Source organism: Urocampus carinirostris, chromosome 18 (assembly GCF_059441175.1).
Source record: "Urocampus carinirostris isolate Australia breed hairy pipefish chromosome 18, RoL_Ucar_1.0, whole genome shotgun sequence".
Taxonomy (NCBI): Eukaryota; Metazoa; Chordata; class Actinopteri; order Syngnathiformes; family Syngnathidae; genus Urocampus; species Urocampus carinirostris.
The window spans coordinates 2,317,696-2,336,363 of NC_142366.1; the positions used below are offsets into that span (position 1 = coordinate 2,317,696).

The 18,668-nt window shown below is 41.0% G+C and overlaps 1 protein-coding gene across 2 annotated transcripts in view; it reads left to right on the forward strand.

The window, feature by feature from the left end:
• Positions 1 to 18,668, forward strand: part of arhgap28 (Rho GTPase activating protein 28) — a 65,524-nt gene that overhangs the window by 21,021 nt on the left and 25,835 nt on the right. The window contains exons 5-10 of one of the 2 annotated variants that reach the window (XM_088322015.1): positions 1,470 to 1,690; positions 3,396 to 3,507; positions 3,566 to 3,762; positions 11,287 to 11,443; positions 11,510 to 11,601; positions 12,429 to 12,506. In XM_088322015.1, coding sequence (XP_088178141.1) covers positions 1,470 to 1,690; positions 3,396 to 3,507; positions 3,566 to 3,762; positions 11,287 to 11,443; positions 11,510 to 11,601; positions 12,429 to 12,506 — 857 coding nt within the window. The remainder of the gene's footprint in view (positions 1 to 1,469; positions 1,691 to 3,395; positions 3,508 to 3,565; positions 3,763 to 11,286; positions 11,444 to 11,509; positions 11,602 to 12,428; positions 12,507 to 18,668) is intronic. The other variant, XM_088322016.1, reaches the window with a different exon arrangement.

The window sequence follows — 18,668 nt, forward strand, 5'->3', positions numbered from 1 at the left end:
GCAGACCCCAGTATGTGAAACAGGGGGGCTGTACATCGAATACTGTGGTTAGCAGCACAGGATCTTCGCAGGGGACCGTGCTCTCTCCGTTCCTATTCACCCTGTATACGTCGGACTTTCAGTGCAACTCTGAGTCCTGCCACGTGCAAAAGTTTGCTGATGACACTGCTATCGTGGGATGTATCAGAAATGGGCAGAAGGAGGAGTACAAGAAATTGATTCAGGACTTTGTCAAATGGAGCGATGCTAACCACCTGCACCTGAACACCACCAAGACCAGGGAGATAGTGGTGTACTTTAGGAGAACTAGAACTAGAACTTCCTGTAACTATCAAAGGAGAATGTGTAGAATTTGTCCAGACCTACAAATACCAGGGTGTGCAGCTGGACAATAAACTGGACTGGACAGACACAGAAGCTCTATGTAGGAAAAGTCAAAGCCGACTTTACTTCCTCAGAAGGCTGGCATCCTTCAACATCTGCAAAAAGCTCCTACAAATGTTCAATGAGACTGTTGTGGCAATCGCCCTCTTCTATGCGGCAGCGTGTTGGGGAGGCAGCGTCAAGAAGAAGGATCCTTCTCGTCTTAATAAACTGGTGAGGAAAGCGAGCTCTGTTGTGGGCACAGAGATGGACAGCCTGACAACAGTAGCTGAGAGACGGGCACTGAAAAATCATGGACAATTCATCGCATCCACTACACAGCATCATCTCAAAACGGAAGAGCAGCTTTAGTGACAGACTGCTGTTACAGTCTTGTTCCACAGACAGACTGTGGAGATCATTTCTTCCTCATGCCATGAGGCCCCTTTACTCCACCCAGGGGAGTGACAGCCCACATTATACCACACCCACACTTACCCATTCACACACACACACTCACTCACCAATAGGGAGTCAGCCATGCAAGGCGCCTACCTGCTTACTGGGTGCATTAGGGATTCAGGGTCTTGCCCAAGGACACTTCGACATAAAACACGGAGGAGCCAGGAATCGAACCTGTGACCTCTTCATCCCTCCCTCTAAATAAATCATTATCATATATTATCAAGTTTGCAATATAGTTATTTAACAAAAAAAATGAAACTTTTTGGGTGCGTAAAATCCTAATGCTGTATATACCAGCTCAGTAGCCTAGATGGTAGGGCGCCCGCTTTGAGACTGGGAGGTCGCTGGTTCGCGCCTCGGCCGAGTCATACCTAAGACTTATAACATTGGTAAAATGGCGGCGCCCTCTGTTGGCTGCGGCTGCATCGGCTCGCTACAACGGGTCAGGTGTATCGACAATTCGTTCTGTGTACATTGTTACAAAGAATGACAATACAAAGGAAAGTATTATTATTATTATTAATGAATATATTAACTAATTGAAGAGAGAAATGGCTCAATTATTCAAGAATTCAATACCAAAATTTTCAGCATTACCTGCCCCTAACGTCCGCCTCTTCTGACTCGAATTTCTGTCGCAGAACTGGAGCTGGAGGAGGCATGGTTGACACAGGCGGGTCTTTCTTCATTACTGGTGGGAGAGTCTCCGCTCCCTGTGGTGGCTCCGCACCCTGCCCAGGCAGTTCTGGCCACGCTCACGCGCCAACAAACGCACACGGTCAAGACGCGATTACGCAACTACACGCAAACGCTCAAGAGCTCGCACAGACAACCCATCATGCACGTTAAAGACATCTTTGCTGTGAGTCTCACAAATTACACACTAAAATCCAAGTACTGTATTCTCTGGACTATTAAGTGCACCTCAAAATCCCCAAATCTGCCAAAAATGAAAATATGCGCCAGGGTCATTGCCAGACATGAGTGTCAGGGGCAAATCCGATATATGCACTTTATTCTGTTCTCCATTTTCCTTTTATTTTTGTTTTTCTTTTTTTCTTTCTCCTTAGCATTTCCATTCATTTTCATTGTTATTTTCTCTTTTACTTATTTTTCCTGATTGTGTTCTTCTTATTTTTTATCTTTTTTCCTTTTTTTTCCTTTTTTCATTTGTTTCTTTTTCTCAGCTTATTTTCTTGCTTTATTATTTTTTCTTCTTCTTTGTCTCCTTTTTTCTTTCATGTTTTATTTTATTTTTCTCGTTTTGTTTCCATTTCTTAGCTTTTTCTTTTTTCTTGCTTTTTCCTTTTTCTTATTTTTTCTTGCTTTTTCTCCTTTTTGTCTTTTTCTTTTTTTTCTTCTGTCCTCTTGTTTTTTTTTTGTTAGCTTTTTTGCATGATTATTTTTTCTTATTTTTCTCTTTTTTCCCCTTTATATTTTATTTAATTATTCTTTTGTTTGTCTTAAAAAAATCAGACTGCCCTACATCCAGTATTTTTGGGCTGGGCAGAACGTGTCTATGGGTGGGCGCTGCAAACCCCTACCCACTGCATAATATTGGATGCAACAGGAATAGAACCCAAATCGTGGCGGGGAGAGTGCATGATCCTATCCACTATGACAGGGGTCTTCAACTTTTTTCATCCTGAGAGCAACATTTTGTAAATAATTCGTGCAAAAGTCAACAAGTTTGATATGCATTTTTAAAACAGCAACTTATGCTTTCTATTTTGTTACTATGTTATTATCAGGTTAATTATTGGAAAAACATGTTAAAACTAGATTGCCGCACAATAAATATTAAACGAGAGGCACAAAATGTATAATGTATGTTGTTAATATGCTCTTACCCGGTTAATTATTGGAAGTAGGAATAAATAGACTCAGTCAACCACTAAAAAGTTTACTAGAAAATCATAATGACCCAGCATTGGTGAGCTATTTTCAGAAAAAGTCCGCAGGCACCCCAGCTGTCCTCAAGGGGGCACCCTGGTCCCCGCAGTCACCACGTTGGACAACCTTGCACTAGATCTCTAGGGACACAGTCAACATATGAAAACGTAATAAGTCTTATCTCATGTTCTAACAGTTTTTAGTTATGGTACCAGGTATGTAAGAAAAATGAGAAGACAGAACACAAATAAAAATCAGTGTACAATTTTGTTTCACTTTTTTATAGCCCAAACTAAGCATTGTATGTGGCAAACTTTTTATATATGTGCAGCCATGTGTTTATTTCTATCTTTTAGGACAACATAATTACTTCCAACAATGTATTTCTCTTCATTCAATTCGGAATCTCATGCGATACAATTCTGTACACTAATGGTTTCGGGTCGGACTGGGTTCAGGTTCCACCCATTAAATCTTACCTATAATTCTTACTGATCACGGTACTTGCTTATTTTATGTGCAACCCTTGCCCTTACCGTAGTTTTAAAACCATGCGAATTAATTTTGAAAATATATCATAAAAGACTATTCATTGGGGGTGCGCTTTATAATCCGTTGCGCTTTACATTGCAGACAATATGGTCAGATTTTGAGCATTCATGTCTACTTGCCAGGCTGACATGGAGTCAGGTGTAAGTTCCGCCCCTCAGAGTCTCAGCGACCAATCAACTGCCTCCTGCTACGACAAAAACACTACCAAAACCATCCGAAGACACACCAAGTCAGGTACCCATCTCCATCACTCCTCCAAACCGTCCCCGATTGGAGGATTTCTCTTTTTTAGTCCATCCCGACCTTTCGGCGTTCTGTTACGACGTCAAGCCTCCGTCCCCGCCTGCCCACTCTTCCACTGCGCAGTTTGATTGGTCGACCCCAGCTGATTGGTTGCTGCGCAAGTGCCCGTACTCGGACGGAGCGGCCGAACATAAAAGGGGGGGGACTTGTTGGGATTGCCTCCTAGATCGCGGCGGTGACATGCCGGTGAGCGTGACTTCTGAATGGGCTGCAACTATGATCATTTTAGTAATCATGATGAATTGTCGATTATCTTTTTCGATTAACCGTTGTCTCGAAAGGGTAAAAAACACATTTTAATTCAAATATTTTTGGGACAATAGAAAATAAGCGCACAAAACAACAGACTATTCTGTCATGTTGAACAATAAAAAAATCCATACAAATCGATACTACACACCTGCAAAGATGTGAGATACTTAAAGTGATTAAAGGTTTGGATCATTGTGGTAAAGCCTTGGTCTTCTACCATGGAAGAGGCCTCATGTCAGTGACAATAATGTTGAGGATGCTCTAAGTCAGTGTTTTTCAACCAGTTTGCCAGGGCACACTAGTGTGCAGTTAGAACTTGTCCAGTGTGCCGCAGGAAATTGCCCAATTTTATCTTTGCAAACAAATACCATGCCATTGTTTTTTTCCATTGATCAACCATGTAACTGTAACTTTCATCCATAACAGTAGGTGGAGACACATTACATTTTTTTCTTTTCTTTTTTTGTAACTTAATTTTTATTGTACCTTTTCTCTTTCTTGAACACACAACAAATAAAGAACAATGAGGGAAGGGAAAAAAATTAAACAAACCGAAAACAAAAACAACGTTGCAGTGTTGGAGGAATATCTTCCATGTTCAAGTCAATTTTAAAAGTCCATTCTTCATTGTTTGTAAGTGGTGCCCTAATTTTCCCTATATTCTATCCATTTTTCCCATTTGTCCATGAATCGGGGCTCCTGTCAAGTCAAGTCAAGCTTATATTGCGTCAGCTAAATCCTTCAGCTTTTTTAGTACTACATTTAGCTAGCACTTCAAGTCAAGTCAAGTCATTTTTATTTGTATAGCCCTTAATCACAATTAGTCTCTAAGGGCTTCACAAGTTATTACATATAAGATTAGGTTACTCGTATGCTATAGAGTAGAAGTGAGTTTTAAGCCTAGATTTAAACATTTCCTGTATTTTTATTTGAAAGTGGTCCTCTACAATGTGGTCCTCTCCATTTCAAATATTTCCTCCACAGTGCACACTGCTCCAGGTTGGGGAAATCTTGTTTGGGCCTTAATCTTGTTATTACTTTTTTTTTGCTAGCTGTCAGTAAATTTTCAACTAAGTACTCATACTTTCTCTGTAACATTTCTTCGGTTATATGGCCTAAACAGAGCACCTTGAATGTTTTATTTATCCCTTGCACAATATTTTCTTTAAAACAAACCATAATTTTTCGCAATAATCTTGGATCCATGGGCAAAGCCAAAATATATTCATGTGGTAAACGTCTACCTCTCCACATGTTCTCCAGCAGGGTCAGAAAAACCGAGTGGATGTGCGCTGTGTTTTACAAATATTCCACTACTCGTCTTCTGTTATTTTTAAATCCATCTCCTTTTTCCAATTTATTTTAATATAGTGTGATGAATGCCCACTACATGCCATCAAACATCCATACATACCATTATATTATGAAAAGTCCCCAGTTTTTTTTCTTTGTGATAGTAGTCTTTTTTTTGAAGATAACAAAAAAGTCACTTCTTTGTAACCCAAATTTGCATTTCAATTCCACAAATCTCTGGGGTTTGCCATTATCAACTGTCATACGTATTGCTGCAATACCGACACATAGCCATTGTTGAAACCCTTTATCATTCTGTTTAGGAATAAATCTGTCATCGCATAAAAATCTAATAAAATCCCATATCACAGCAACTTTGTTAACCAAAATGATTCATCTGTATTGCTTCCTGAGCCACAGTGACCACAAACAATTTTTACAATATCAGTTTATGCGACATAAATAAAATTAGATAATTTTTAAACAGTTTTAACAGATAGCGTGCCTCGAGATTTTTTGATGAAAAAAAGTGTGCCTTGGTTTAAAGAAGATTGAAAAACACTGCTCTAATTCAAGACCGTAGCTTGCGCTGGCATACAGTCGAGAAAACAAGTATTTGGTTGACGTTCAAGAGTGTAAGTTTTGGCAGTGAATTGGATCCGAAGAACACCATAACCACTCTGAACATCGGGGGTGGAAACATTTTTTGTGAAAATCTTCCATCAGCTAGGGCATTAAGGATAAGACGTGCCTGGGTCTTTTAGCATGAAAAAGATCACAAACGCACAGCCAGGGCAACAAAGGAGTGGCTTAGTAATGAGCATTTCAAGGTTCTGGAGAGGCCTAGCCAGTCTCCAGAATTTAACCCCATAGAAAATCTGTCGAGAGAGTTGAAAGTCTGTGTTGCCCAACGGCAGCCCCAAAACCTCACTGCTCTAGAGAAGATCTGCATGGAGGAATGAACCAAAATACCAACAACAGTGTGTGAATATCTTGGGAAGTGTTACAAAAAACGCTTGTCCTTTATTTACAACAACGGTTACATAAAAAAGTATGAGATTAACTTTTGGTATTGACCAAATACCCCTTTTCCATCATGAATTTCAAGCAAATTATTTAAAAATCAAACAATGTGATCTTCTGTTCATGCTTGGCCAGTCCATCCCCTTTACCCTTGGCCCCTTTAGAAAAGCCTTGGTCAACTTATAAGTGTATTTGGGGTAATTGTCAGACTGGAACATTGCTCTACGACCTAGTTTCTGGAAGGAGGGGATCATTCCTTGCTTCAGTATTTCACAGTATATGCTTGAGTCCATGTTTCCCTTAATTAAATGCAACTCCCTAATTCCAGTTGCACCCATGCAGCCCCAAACCATGACATTTCCAACACCATGCTTGACTTTAGCCACGACTACTACTGCTCATCTGGTTTAGGCCACACATGCTTCACACCATCTGAGCCAAATAAATTAATCTTTGTCTCATCAGACCAAAGCATATCTTACCAGTAAGCCATGGCCTTTGTTGACAGACTGCTTTTCATTGTGTCAAAACGATGTTTCTTTAGTGGTGTTCTATTAAACATTAAAATGAAAACTCTGTAGAAACGTGAGGGGTGTACTCACTTTTGTGACAGACTGTATTTGCCCCACTGTATATGATGTCTTTCTTATTGTGAAGCCTGTCATTGTTGTTTTCTATTGAGATGAGAAAGTATAGTATGAGTATGTAGCTCCCTTTTAGTTTGTTACATGTTTACCTTAATAGCTAACCATCAAGTTACGTTTTTAGCCATTTAGCAAGCCATCTAGCTAAGTTGCTATTTTAGAAATTCATATGAAAGTGGCTGCCCGCTGCGCTAATAAGTAGCTAGACATTTGAAAAAGGTTGGAGAACTTTGTTTTACAGAAACCCTGGAGGTGAGGCTTAGGCCACCTGAAATCAATATTGTTACGTGGTAGCCAAGGTAATATGGAACCCGTAAAACACACACACAGTCATTAATCAGCTAACAAGCAAACGCTAGCATCAAGCAAACTACCAGAAACTAACACAACTTTTCCTCATTTGCAAACGCAACAACAAATGCAAAATAAAGTGATGACCTACCCAGTTACTGAGTTCCCTTCTTCCTCATTGGCGACGTCAACACCTTTCTGTTTCAGGTGTCTTATTATTGTTGACCGATATAGGTTTTTCAGGGCCGATATCGATACTTATTCATAATTTAAAGAGGAGGCCGATATTTATTTGCTGTGAAAGGTTTAAAATTGGCGTAATAATTTTATAATGATGCAAAAAGAAACAGAAAAATATTTGTTATAAATTCAAGTAAAACTTTAATAGCTCTCTGAAACATTTTAGAGTCAATTAGAATTTAAACACAACTAACGTGGCTAATTTTTCACTTTACCCAAAAACTAACAGTGCAGAGAATAAAATTAGTCTTAGCAGTAACTTTTATATCAGTACATCAAAACTTAAATAGCTGTCACAGACCAGAACGGACACAGGACTCAATTGCATGCGTTTCTCAGATTCTATAGAAAGAGAGTGAGAGTAAGGCTTGCTTGATTGCTTGATCCGAAGACTGGGAACGAGCAAGGCGGGAGTGACACTTCCGTGTCGGAAGAAGACAGGCGGGAATGGCAAGTCGTTTGACCAGGGCTGGAGATCAGAGGCGATGTAAAGTTCGTAATAGTGGTCGTAGGCAGGCGGCAGGCAAAACAGGCGTAGTCAGGTTCAGAAACGGGTCGAAAAACGGGAATCAGGCAGGAAACAGGTTTTAACAGGGACGGAGTCGGACGGGAACGCTCACTGAGTGAAACACAACAGCTCGCAACGATCTGACAAAGTTTGAACTTGAAGTCGGGGGTTTAAGAAGGGTGTGGCCACTAATCAGCTTGTCCGGGCTGTTGGTGCCACAGGTGTTCCAAATAGGGCAATTATGACAATAGCTCCTTTTTTTATAGTCAATAAATAAAAAATGTCAATCATGATTCAAATTAACAAAAATTAAGAAATGGAAATTTCAATGGAGCTGGTGAATTAAAAAGTGTAGGCACTCCTATTTTAGAGTCAGATTGACAACCCAATTTTATGGTAAAAGCCAATCACTCAGCCTTCAACTATAGCTTGCTTTTTATGCTCTCTTTCAATCACAAACACACACGATAGATCAAGGGGCGGCAACCTATGACACGCGCGCCGTGTTATTTTGAAGCTTTTCGTTAGCGCCCCTCCGTGTGTCAGTGCGTGTTTGCGCGACGCCTCGCAGAGGAGAGATTCGTGTTTTTACCCAGCCAACGAAACAGACGCGCACGATAAATGAACGAATCATGAGGGCTCCTCGAGCGAAAACATCGCATTCTTTCTAGCCAGCGTGAACAGATGACTGGGGCTTTGTGCAAAAAATGACCGTGCTGTTTTGTGCACTATGCCTTGAGAGCGTTGTACCTCGCGCATCAAGTGTTAAACGTCATTACGAGACGAAACATGAACATGAATTCAAGGCGGAGACATTAAAACGTGCTGTGTACAGGTACGGCAAATAGACACAGACCCTAAAAACCTTTGTCGCTGCTAAAAAAAACACCACTAAAGCTATCTAACAAATTGCTCACTGAATAGCAAAGCACGGAAAAACATTTACTGATGTCGAATGTTTTAAAGAAGCGTGTGTGTGCGCATGCGTGTGTGCGCGCGGGCCTTCTGCATTGCTGCTGTTGTTTCAAGTTTTGATATTTTCTGTAACAAGATATCATTGATGAATGGTATAGTAGCTGAGCATATTTCTAGTTTTTTGATTGTAGCTTATAGTTGATGAAGAATGGTTGATTCTGGTTAATTCTTGAGGTAAAAATTTGAAGTCAGAATGGCTACAGGCCTTTCCACATGTTGTTTACATTCATATTTTAGTTAATTGATGAACAAGAATAGTGGAAGATAAATATGCCAGTTATACCAGTGTTTTTCAACCAGTGTGCCGGGGCACACTAGTGTACCGTGAGACCTTGTCTAGTGTGCTGCTGGACTTTTATCTTTCCAAAAAATCAGTCATTATTCAATATTTTTGCACTCTTCAGACGAGGAATTGTAATAGTCACTAGGTGGCAGTAGATTTTTATATACTTTTTATGTACTAATTATCCGCTCTTGAGGTAGCACAGTACATTTAATAACTTAATTTGTTTAACAAAGCGGTTTAAGATTGTACTGTAAAAAATAAAAACATAAAGCACGTAATTCTTTTTTATTTGAAGTGGTATTTTCTTCTTTTTATATAGTAATTATCTGCTTATGAGGTAGTACAGTGAAATATTTGACATAACTTAATTTTCAAACATTTTCGACGGATGGTGTGCCACGGAACTTTTTTATAAATAAAAGTGTACCTTAGTTCAAAAAGGGTTGAAAAACACTGAGTTACCATAAATTCCGGACTTTAGAGCTCACCTGATTATAAGCCGCACCCACCACATTTCAGGAGGAAAACCGATTTTATACATACACAGGCCGCACCTGTATATTAGCCGCATGCGCCCACATTGAAAAAACGCAACACAATCACGAAATTAACCCATGCCCGATAAAGTCCAAAAAACACAGCCGGCAATATGAACGAAAAATGATACCGGTACTTACAATTTAATACAGACCTGCAGAGTCCGGGTGCCCGTTGAAAGTAATCCAAGGAAAAAAGTGTATTTCCAAAGGTAAGGGTGGGAAAAATATATATCCACTATTGTCGGCCGCGTCCACAAACAAGTCTCACCTTTACTCCACTTCCCGTCAGCCCGCGTTTGCCCCGCCCCTTCTTTCTCATTTGCTCGTGCAAAACATCAGAATAAGTTTCTAAAATAAATACATTACAAAAATATACAGTTGCAAATACATATTATACATGGTTACACATATTTACAAAGAAAGACGGTACACCGAGAGAGTTTTCAAAGCTTTAATAATAATATTATAACTTTCATCCCAAACCGTGCCTGTGAACTAGCAACTGAACACTACTAGCAACACGCTCGCAACACAGTTAATAGCTCTGTTAAAAAAACATACCGTACTTGTAATAAGCACGGTAAACTGTCCTCATCTTCTTCTGACGTCATCAAAGTCGTCTTCCTTCAGTATGGAAAAGAGACTTTGTCATATAGACGTCGTCCCACGCTCCCTTATTCAAAAACACGCCAGCATCACGCTCGCAGAGTAAAGATTACTGTTTCCTTCTATATCGGACTGCTTGATTGCGTTTAGCTCGAAAGTTGCGTCATGTGCCTTTCTTTTTGCAATTTGCATGATGAGGATATGTCTACGCTAATTTAATTTGTGCACAAGTTAATAAGCTGCAGTCTAAAGCTTACCTTTTGTATTCGTGCGCCGCTGGTGGCCGTATCACTGGATAAGCCGCAGGGTGAAATTTTGGGGGAAAAGTAGCGGCTTATAGTCCGGAATTTACGGTATACGGTTAAAATGTCTATCCATGTTGTATATTTGGACTGGTGTAAAATGACAGCTCTGTTGGATATTAAAAAAATGTTGTGCGAGTCTTTAATCTTGGTTTGGCACACTGATTTACAAAGAAAATTTGAAAGTGGCACACCGCACCGAAAAGGTTGCTGACCCCTACACTAGGTTGACGAACTAATGTTATGATAAAAGTCGACATATCAGTCTCTACCTAAGGTGCCTCCCTAAAACAAGTTGACTGCACTTTTTACACTATCTCTTAAACACATGCACGCTTTTCTACCATGGACTTTTAAAATCTCAATATTATCAGCAGTCTTGATTCACATTCACAAACATGTCAGAATGAGTTAGCAGAGATGCCGCTGTAACGTTATTGTTCCTTCTTGAGTTGCTCCGCCCTATGTCGCTTGTTCAATCAGAAGGCGCAGGGTGGGTAGCGTCCAAGGAGAGAGAGGAGCAGGATAGAGAATAAGACTCGGAAGCATCTGAGCCCAAATGACACAGTTTTAAATATATTTAATCGGCTTGTCAAATAAATAAAAAGGCCAATACCGATATCCATAAAATTCTCTAGTATCTGTGCCGTTAATCGAGTTTTCGTGGAAACGAGTGTTTTCAAGAAACTGCCGTTTACCCGATTCGGGATGCAATTGATCATCCTGAATATTTTCGTGTTTGTTTCCATAGTACGCACGTCCACACGAGAGCTTGACGCGAGCCGACGACCTTTCGCCAGTGGACATCAAGCGACTGGGCTTCATCTGTCACATCGAGCTCTCCACCTTCTTGCTAGCTTTCGGCGTTCAAAGCAAACGCACCTGGCCAACCCGAGAAAAAAGCGGTGGTGCGCTTCATCAAAGACACCCGTGTCAACAATCGAGTGTCTTTTAAACAGTGGTTTCTCCGCCAGACGGGGCCATTTTTGGCGTTCCTCTTAACGCACTGCTGGAGGATGACAGAAAGAAGTATCCGGGGGTCAAAGTTCCTGTGGTTTTTCACAAGGTGCCTTTGAGATTAGCGACAGGGTTTGTACTGGTGCTTGAAATCCCTGATAATTCGGGATTTTAATGTTATGTTTTCAATTTATTAATGAAACATTATGCACCAAAATAATTAGTAATTCGTAATTTCTTATGTTTTGCATCCATGCAAAACACATAAAATTCAAATATAAATATTCCCAGACGTACAAAAAAACTAGCTTTTTACACACTAAACAGATTTAAAGTTGAACAACAACATGAAATCCCTGAAAAACAAAACAATACAATAAAAATTACAAATATTAACTATTCGGTGCGATAAATAAATACTAAAATCCCAAAAATAATCACCTTTTAACATTCTTTTTTAAAATAAGTTTTGGACCCAAATCTTCTGAAAAACAATGAAAATACATGAAAATACGTTTAAAAAAAAGGAAAAAAAAACAAAAAGATCATCAGTCTCTAAGATTGAAAGTTTGAATGCGTTCTGCTAATCAATATCATTACCGTTTCTCCTTTATTGTCTTCATATTGAACTCAATTATTACCCAACATCTACAGAGCCTTTTCCATGTTTGTAAACAATTGTGAAGAAGAATGGCAGAAGTCATGTGAATTTATAGCAGCCCATTAACAAGATCGTAAATCATCGAAAGGAGCAGCTCTAAATCACACAAAGTATGTGCTAGCAGCAACGATCTTTTGATCAACGCTGGAAAAATTGGCCTTCAAAGTGCTTGGATTTAGCCATGAAAAGGGTGTACGAACCCTACAGCTGAATGATTTACTGTTTTGCATATGTTGGAGGCTACATATTCATTTGTGTGTTTTTGTGCGTGTAAGTTGTTGTGTGTGTTGCAGCAGAGTGGCTTGAAGACTGAAGGAATTCTCAGAGTATCGGGATCAGTCGCTCGACTCAAGGTAAGTCAGCAGCACATACTGGTTTTGGTTTCTAAATTCTTATGCGATGACAGATTTATTAAAAAAGTTGGAGTTCCTCTAAATATAAGTATTCTAACTAAGTGGGCAAAATACAGCCCAGGCTTTACATCCAACCTGCCAAACAAAAACAAATATCTAAAATACTAAATTAAGTAAAAACACATTATTATATTTTTGGTGCCAACTTTTTCTCCATTGTCCTTTTGTCTGTCAAAAATACTACTACACAAATAAGAAATACCAGAAAAAAACATTTCTAAAGTTAGTGCAAAATTCAGTCGTTATAAACAAGGACCCAATGTATTATTTTGCTGTCATTCTGAAAGAAAATACTGCTTCAGTAAAAACATACAACTACAGCAATACTTGATAGACAGATAGATGGATAAACAGATGGATATATGGATAGATAGATACTTTTTTTATGTAGGGAAATTCACATTTCCAGCAGTATCCTCATGTTAAAAACTAAAATAAAGAGAGATAGAATACAAAAATACCCAATACTGTTATGATTACTGATTTGGGGCACCTGCGGCTGCCCCGGTGGCACCAACAGCCCTGGTAGCTGATTGGATCATTGCCACTTTTTAAACCCTCCGACTCCCTGTTACCGGCGTCCGAACGTTGCGAACCTTCAGCTCCCGCTAAGGCAAGCCTTCCGAACCTGACTCCCTGTTTTTGACTCCTGTACGTTTCCCGGCTTCGACCTGTTTCTGTTTGCTCACGTCTCTGCTCCTGCGCCCTTGTAACCCGACCTGCTTTTCCTTCTTCGACACCGCTATCTCTCGCCAGAGAAGTGCCACTTCCGCGTCACAAGCGACCTGCTCCCCACAATCTACGAGCACTGGATCGTGGGTGCCAGCTTACGTCTCTTTTCAAATAAAACTAAGAAACTAACGGAATTGGGTTCCCGTCTCCGTTCCTAGTTCATGACAGAACGATCGGACCAGAAAAAGAACCCAGGGGAGGTTTTTTACGAGCGCCGATCGGCGAAAGGAGACATGCAACGTTCGCACCGTACCGTGGCGGAGGTCTGGCAGATGTCGGGTGACGTGTCAGCCATTCTACGGATTGTTCAACAGCAACAGGAATGGCTTCAGCGCGACCAAAAAAGGTTAGATGCGCTCCCGGAGATTCTTGCTCGTCAGCAGCACGCATCGGCCCCGCCCTCCGGTAATTCCCCGTCTGCCGTGGCACCACTCGCCCCGCCCATCCCGTTCACGAACTCTCCCACCATTGAATCGGCAGAACCGCGAGTGGGCGCACCTGAAAAGTTCTGTGGAGACCCGGCACAGGTTCGCGCATTCATTGTGAACTGCCGACTCATTTTCGACCTGCAACCCCGAAACTTCGCGGCCAGAGTGGCCTTCACTATCAACTATTTGACCGGAAGTGCCCGACTCTGGGGAACGGCTGAATTTGAGAGAGGTTCAGCTGCGTGTTCCTCATTTGATCTCCTGGCCCAGGAGATCTTCAAGGTATTCGGCACAGGATCCTCATCAGTTGACGCGTCGAGATCTCTGATGAGGATACGGCAGGGAAGACGATCGATCGCCGATTATTCGATCGATTTTCCGACCCTCGCAAGCCAGAGCAACTGGAATGCAGAGGCGTTAGTGGACGCCTATCTCAACAGCTTGGCAGACTACATGAAGGACATGAAATGAAATGAAAAATGAAATGAAATGATCTGCATTTATATAGCGCTTTTCAAGTCAATGACTTCCCAAAGCGCTTTACATTGTGCTTCACATTTCCCAATAGCGGCCGTGATCTGTGCAGCCATGTAAGGCGCTAACCTGCTTATTGGGGGTAATTGGGGGTTCAATGTCTTACCCAAGGACACTTCGACATGTAACACGGACAAGCCGGGATTCGAACTGGGATCCCTTAATCCTAAAACGATCGCTCTACCTCCTGAGCTACTGACGAGTTGGTGTCTCACGCCCCGCCTACCAGCCTCGACGAGGCTATTGCGCTCACGGCCCGAATCGATCGTCGGGTCCAGGGTCGACGCCGTGAGAGAGTCTGCCAGAGCCATCCAGTTTCTGCTTACCCGAGGGGACTGGCGCCCCTTCGGATTTCCAGCAGCCACCCGCAACTCTACTAGACCCACCAGAGGCAATGGAGGTGGAGCGCGCGTCGCTGTCCGTCGAGGAGCATGGGCGTCGACTCTCCAAGGGCCTCTGTCTGTACCGTGGAGGGCAAGGACACCGGGCATCATCCTGCCCGTCAAAAGGGGGAGCTCACTGGACGGTTGGAGTTGTCTGGTTGGGTTCCGTCCGAACCCCGATCTCCCCGACCGGAAGGCCAAGGCTCCAGGTGCACCTTCAAAGTTCCGGGTCAGAATTGGATTTTTTGTTTTAATCCTTATATGGTGATATGATTTTCAGTGACCCGTTTCAAGGTTTTAAAAGTAATAAGTGTGCGGGGCCATAAAATCAAATTACAATCGGAATATATGGTTATGAATACATAGATTATTTGTGTTGTGTTAACTATATCGAGCAATCCTCCTTTCTTCTTGGTGTTCAGGACTGAGTTAGACCTCAGGTAAAAAAAGAACACCAACAAGGGTCAAAGGGTGCCAATTTCTTGAACAAGATGAAGGTTCAATTGAAAAGAAAAATCCCCAAGCTTACTAAAAGGTATAAAAAGGTAAAAATAATTTAGAAATGAAAATAAAAGCTTCTTTTCCATGGTTATGTTTTTGATTCTCACATTATTATCACTGCAAGCCTTGGATAAGAAATACAGTACGAAAATTATAATATTTTTCAACAGTAACTCGGAAAGTCTTTACAAAGCACACAAGATAAAGAGATATTTTAGGAGAGGATGTCGTTGGGCATCTCCCCAAAACATAAACAGAGTCGATATGACGGAAAGGGAATATGTTTATTCAACAACATTAAAGCCACGTTCAACCCACGTTCCTCAGACGCTGGGTTTTTATACTGTGTTCAACAACATCGGCGATCAGTGATGTGGTGTTTTTCTCGAACTGGACTTGGCTCAGTCAACCTTGCTATTTCCTGTATAAACATTGCTTCCTAACATCCAGATGTTTTCCATCAAACCGACTTGCAGTTAATCCACAACAATCCTCCCCTTGGGAGCTCATCTCCCACACAGATAAACAAAAACAACCGAAAATTAAAGTCTAAAAAATAATACAGAGTAAAGGTAAAGTATAGTAAATAGTAAATCATAGCTGTACTTTCAATACACGGACATAATGACCCGAATTTTACATTTAGCTGCTTGCGCGTCAGACTGCTGTAATTAATTTTATTGTTTACGCTTTGCTTAAAAAATCTCAGACACTTCAACGTTTATTTGAACATTTAAAACCATTCACTATTCCCCCTCTTCTTTTTTGTAGATGCTGGAATTATATATTGCAAAATGTTGATGGTTGATTGATACATGATAAAGGTACACACATTGATTAACTGATAAGTGGTAAGATAAGCTAATAACAGTGCAAGATTACGGTAGTAGTTGTCGATACATGTCAGTATGAGTACATGAATGAATATAATATAGTATATGTCCATGTTGCCATTTGGCATTGACACCTCCCCTTAAACATTTTGAAGACCATGCTTCTCCATATTCGTTATCAGGTGTCATGAAGTCAGATGTTGGAGTCAGAGACAATTCCAGCAGGCATCACGCTCAGCTTTTTTGTGTAGCCCAAAGTCGGGAATCGATGTTGCATCCTGACCTTAACCGACAGCTTCCTCCCTGGTGGTGTGACATACCAACAAGAGAATCACAATTGGAAAACAATGAAGTTGTAGCAATTATTCCTAGTGCTACATGTCTGATGAGAGTACTGTCGGATATTGTAACATCTGCAATTAGTCCAGATCATCGTTTTTGTTGATTTTTCATGGTAAATTCCAAACTAACTTGATTTATTTCCATAATTTTGTTTCCTTTAATTCTGTTTACTTTATTATTTTATTTTATTTTTCTTTCTTTTTGCGGATGCTCCACTTTCTTGTATAGGTTTTCCTGATCGTTGGCGTTTTCAGACAAGGGGTCAATGCAATTCATAGCGATGCACTCAGTTCAGCCATCTGATCTTCCTCGTTAAGAAATAAGCTTGGATATCCAATCACTAACTGCGCCAATTGAGCTTCTGCCACTTAATTCCCAGCCAAAACTGTCATTTGTTCTCCAAAAGTCTTAAGCATAGGTGTGACACAAAAACACAACAAACACATCACTATTTCGACTGTCAATACAATTATTCCAATAATTTTTCCAATTTTGTACTGTCGGTTTTTGGTGTTCAGTCGTCACCCAGGTTGTACGTCTCTCTGTTGTCGAACTAATCCCATAATACTTGGTAGTTACAAATTGATCTCTTATGCCATACCAATGCGATTTTCATTCTCCCAATTTTCAAATGTTTTGGCATGTTGTACATTATTGTGACACTTAACCAACTTTACTGTCCTGTTGTTCTCGGTCGGGCTCATCAACCGTGGCAGCGTGGGCCTTGGTGCAGTGGTTCAGATGGTATCAAGTTGTGCTGCCCTCGACTATAATGGCGCTTGGCGTTGCCCTTACGACGGTGTACGGTCCCTCGCGTCTTGGTTGATTCCACTTCTCGAATGGTTGTTCGACCTCTGACTCTTGTCTCTTCACACCCAGGTAGATGGCTGTTTGGATAGAAGTCAGTTGTCTCATATAGTCTCTCAGATCATTTTGTAACTGCTCAAGTGGTGGCCCCTTATGTAGACCTCTCAGATGCGGTGCTGGCATTGGTCTGCCTGTTAGCATTTCATGTGGTGTTAAATGTGTGCTCCGATGAGTTTACATGCGATAACTCATTAACGCTAACGGAAGCGCATCTGACCACTTTAGCTTTCTTGATTTTAGTGTTCCATTTACTCTCTCAACCAACCCCTGACTTTGTGGGTGATACACCGCACCTAACCGTTGTTTAATATGTAGCTTTGGTAGGATGCCCTTCACGACCTTTTGAACAAATTCAGCGCCATTATGTGAGCTTATTTCTGATGGAATACCAAATCGCGGAATAACTTCTTTGATCAGAAACTTAATTACTGTTCCCGCGACTCGATATTTTGATGGTACTGCGTCAACCCAACGACTAAATCGGTCAATCACGACGAGCATATACCGTTTTCCTTGAACTGTCTTGATCATGTCTACATAGTCAATGACGAGATGTTTAAATGAGCCTCCCGGGCCGATAATATGTGCGATTGGTGTTTTTATGCACTTTCTCACGTTTTCTGCACAGATTTAAGACTGGTTTAGCACTTCGTCTACAGTGGCTCGTAAAAATGGAGACCAATAGCCTTGCTGTTTTATCTTTTTTACAACTCCCCCCTCGCACAATGATCCACATTATGCGCTTCAGAGATTAAAATAGTAAGTCGTGACACTGGAGCAATAATCAGTCCTTCATGTGATCTCCAGAGTCCTTTATCATCACAGGTTGCTCCTCGTTTTTTCCACAGCGTCTTTTTGTTTTGGCTTGCATTTTCTTGAATTTAGACTATATCTTCTGGCGTTGCTATTGGCTCCAGAGACACCATAGGCGCAAGGACGGCATTTTTGCTTTTTGACAATTTGTTGGCTGCTTCATACGCTGCATTGTTCCCTTGTATTACTGCATCTTTTCCTCTTCTTTGCGCTTGGCACTTGATAATGGCTAATTTTCATGGTTGCAGACATTAGTTCCATGTCATGAGACCAGGTCCATGACATTTGGACCATAATATCTTACTAGAATGGTTGGAAAAACGGATTGGTCTCTCAGGAACCGTCCTCTTATGGTTCAGATCCTACCTCTCGGGTAGGACGCACTGTGTTAAATATGGTGAAATGACATCTGACCCCTTTAGTGTTACCTGTGGTATTCCGCAGGGTTCAGTACTTCCCCTTCTCTTCAGCATTTTCATCCTTCCATTAGGTGATATTATTTGCAAGTATAATTTCGGTTTTCATTGCTACGCAGATGACACTCAATTATATCTTTCGATGGAGGAATCTGACACACTAAACTGGACATTTGGAGGCCTGCCTCACTGAGATAAAAGAATGGATGTCACTCAACTTCTTGCGCCTTGACTCTGAAAAGACCAAAATGCT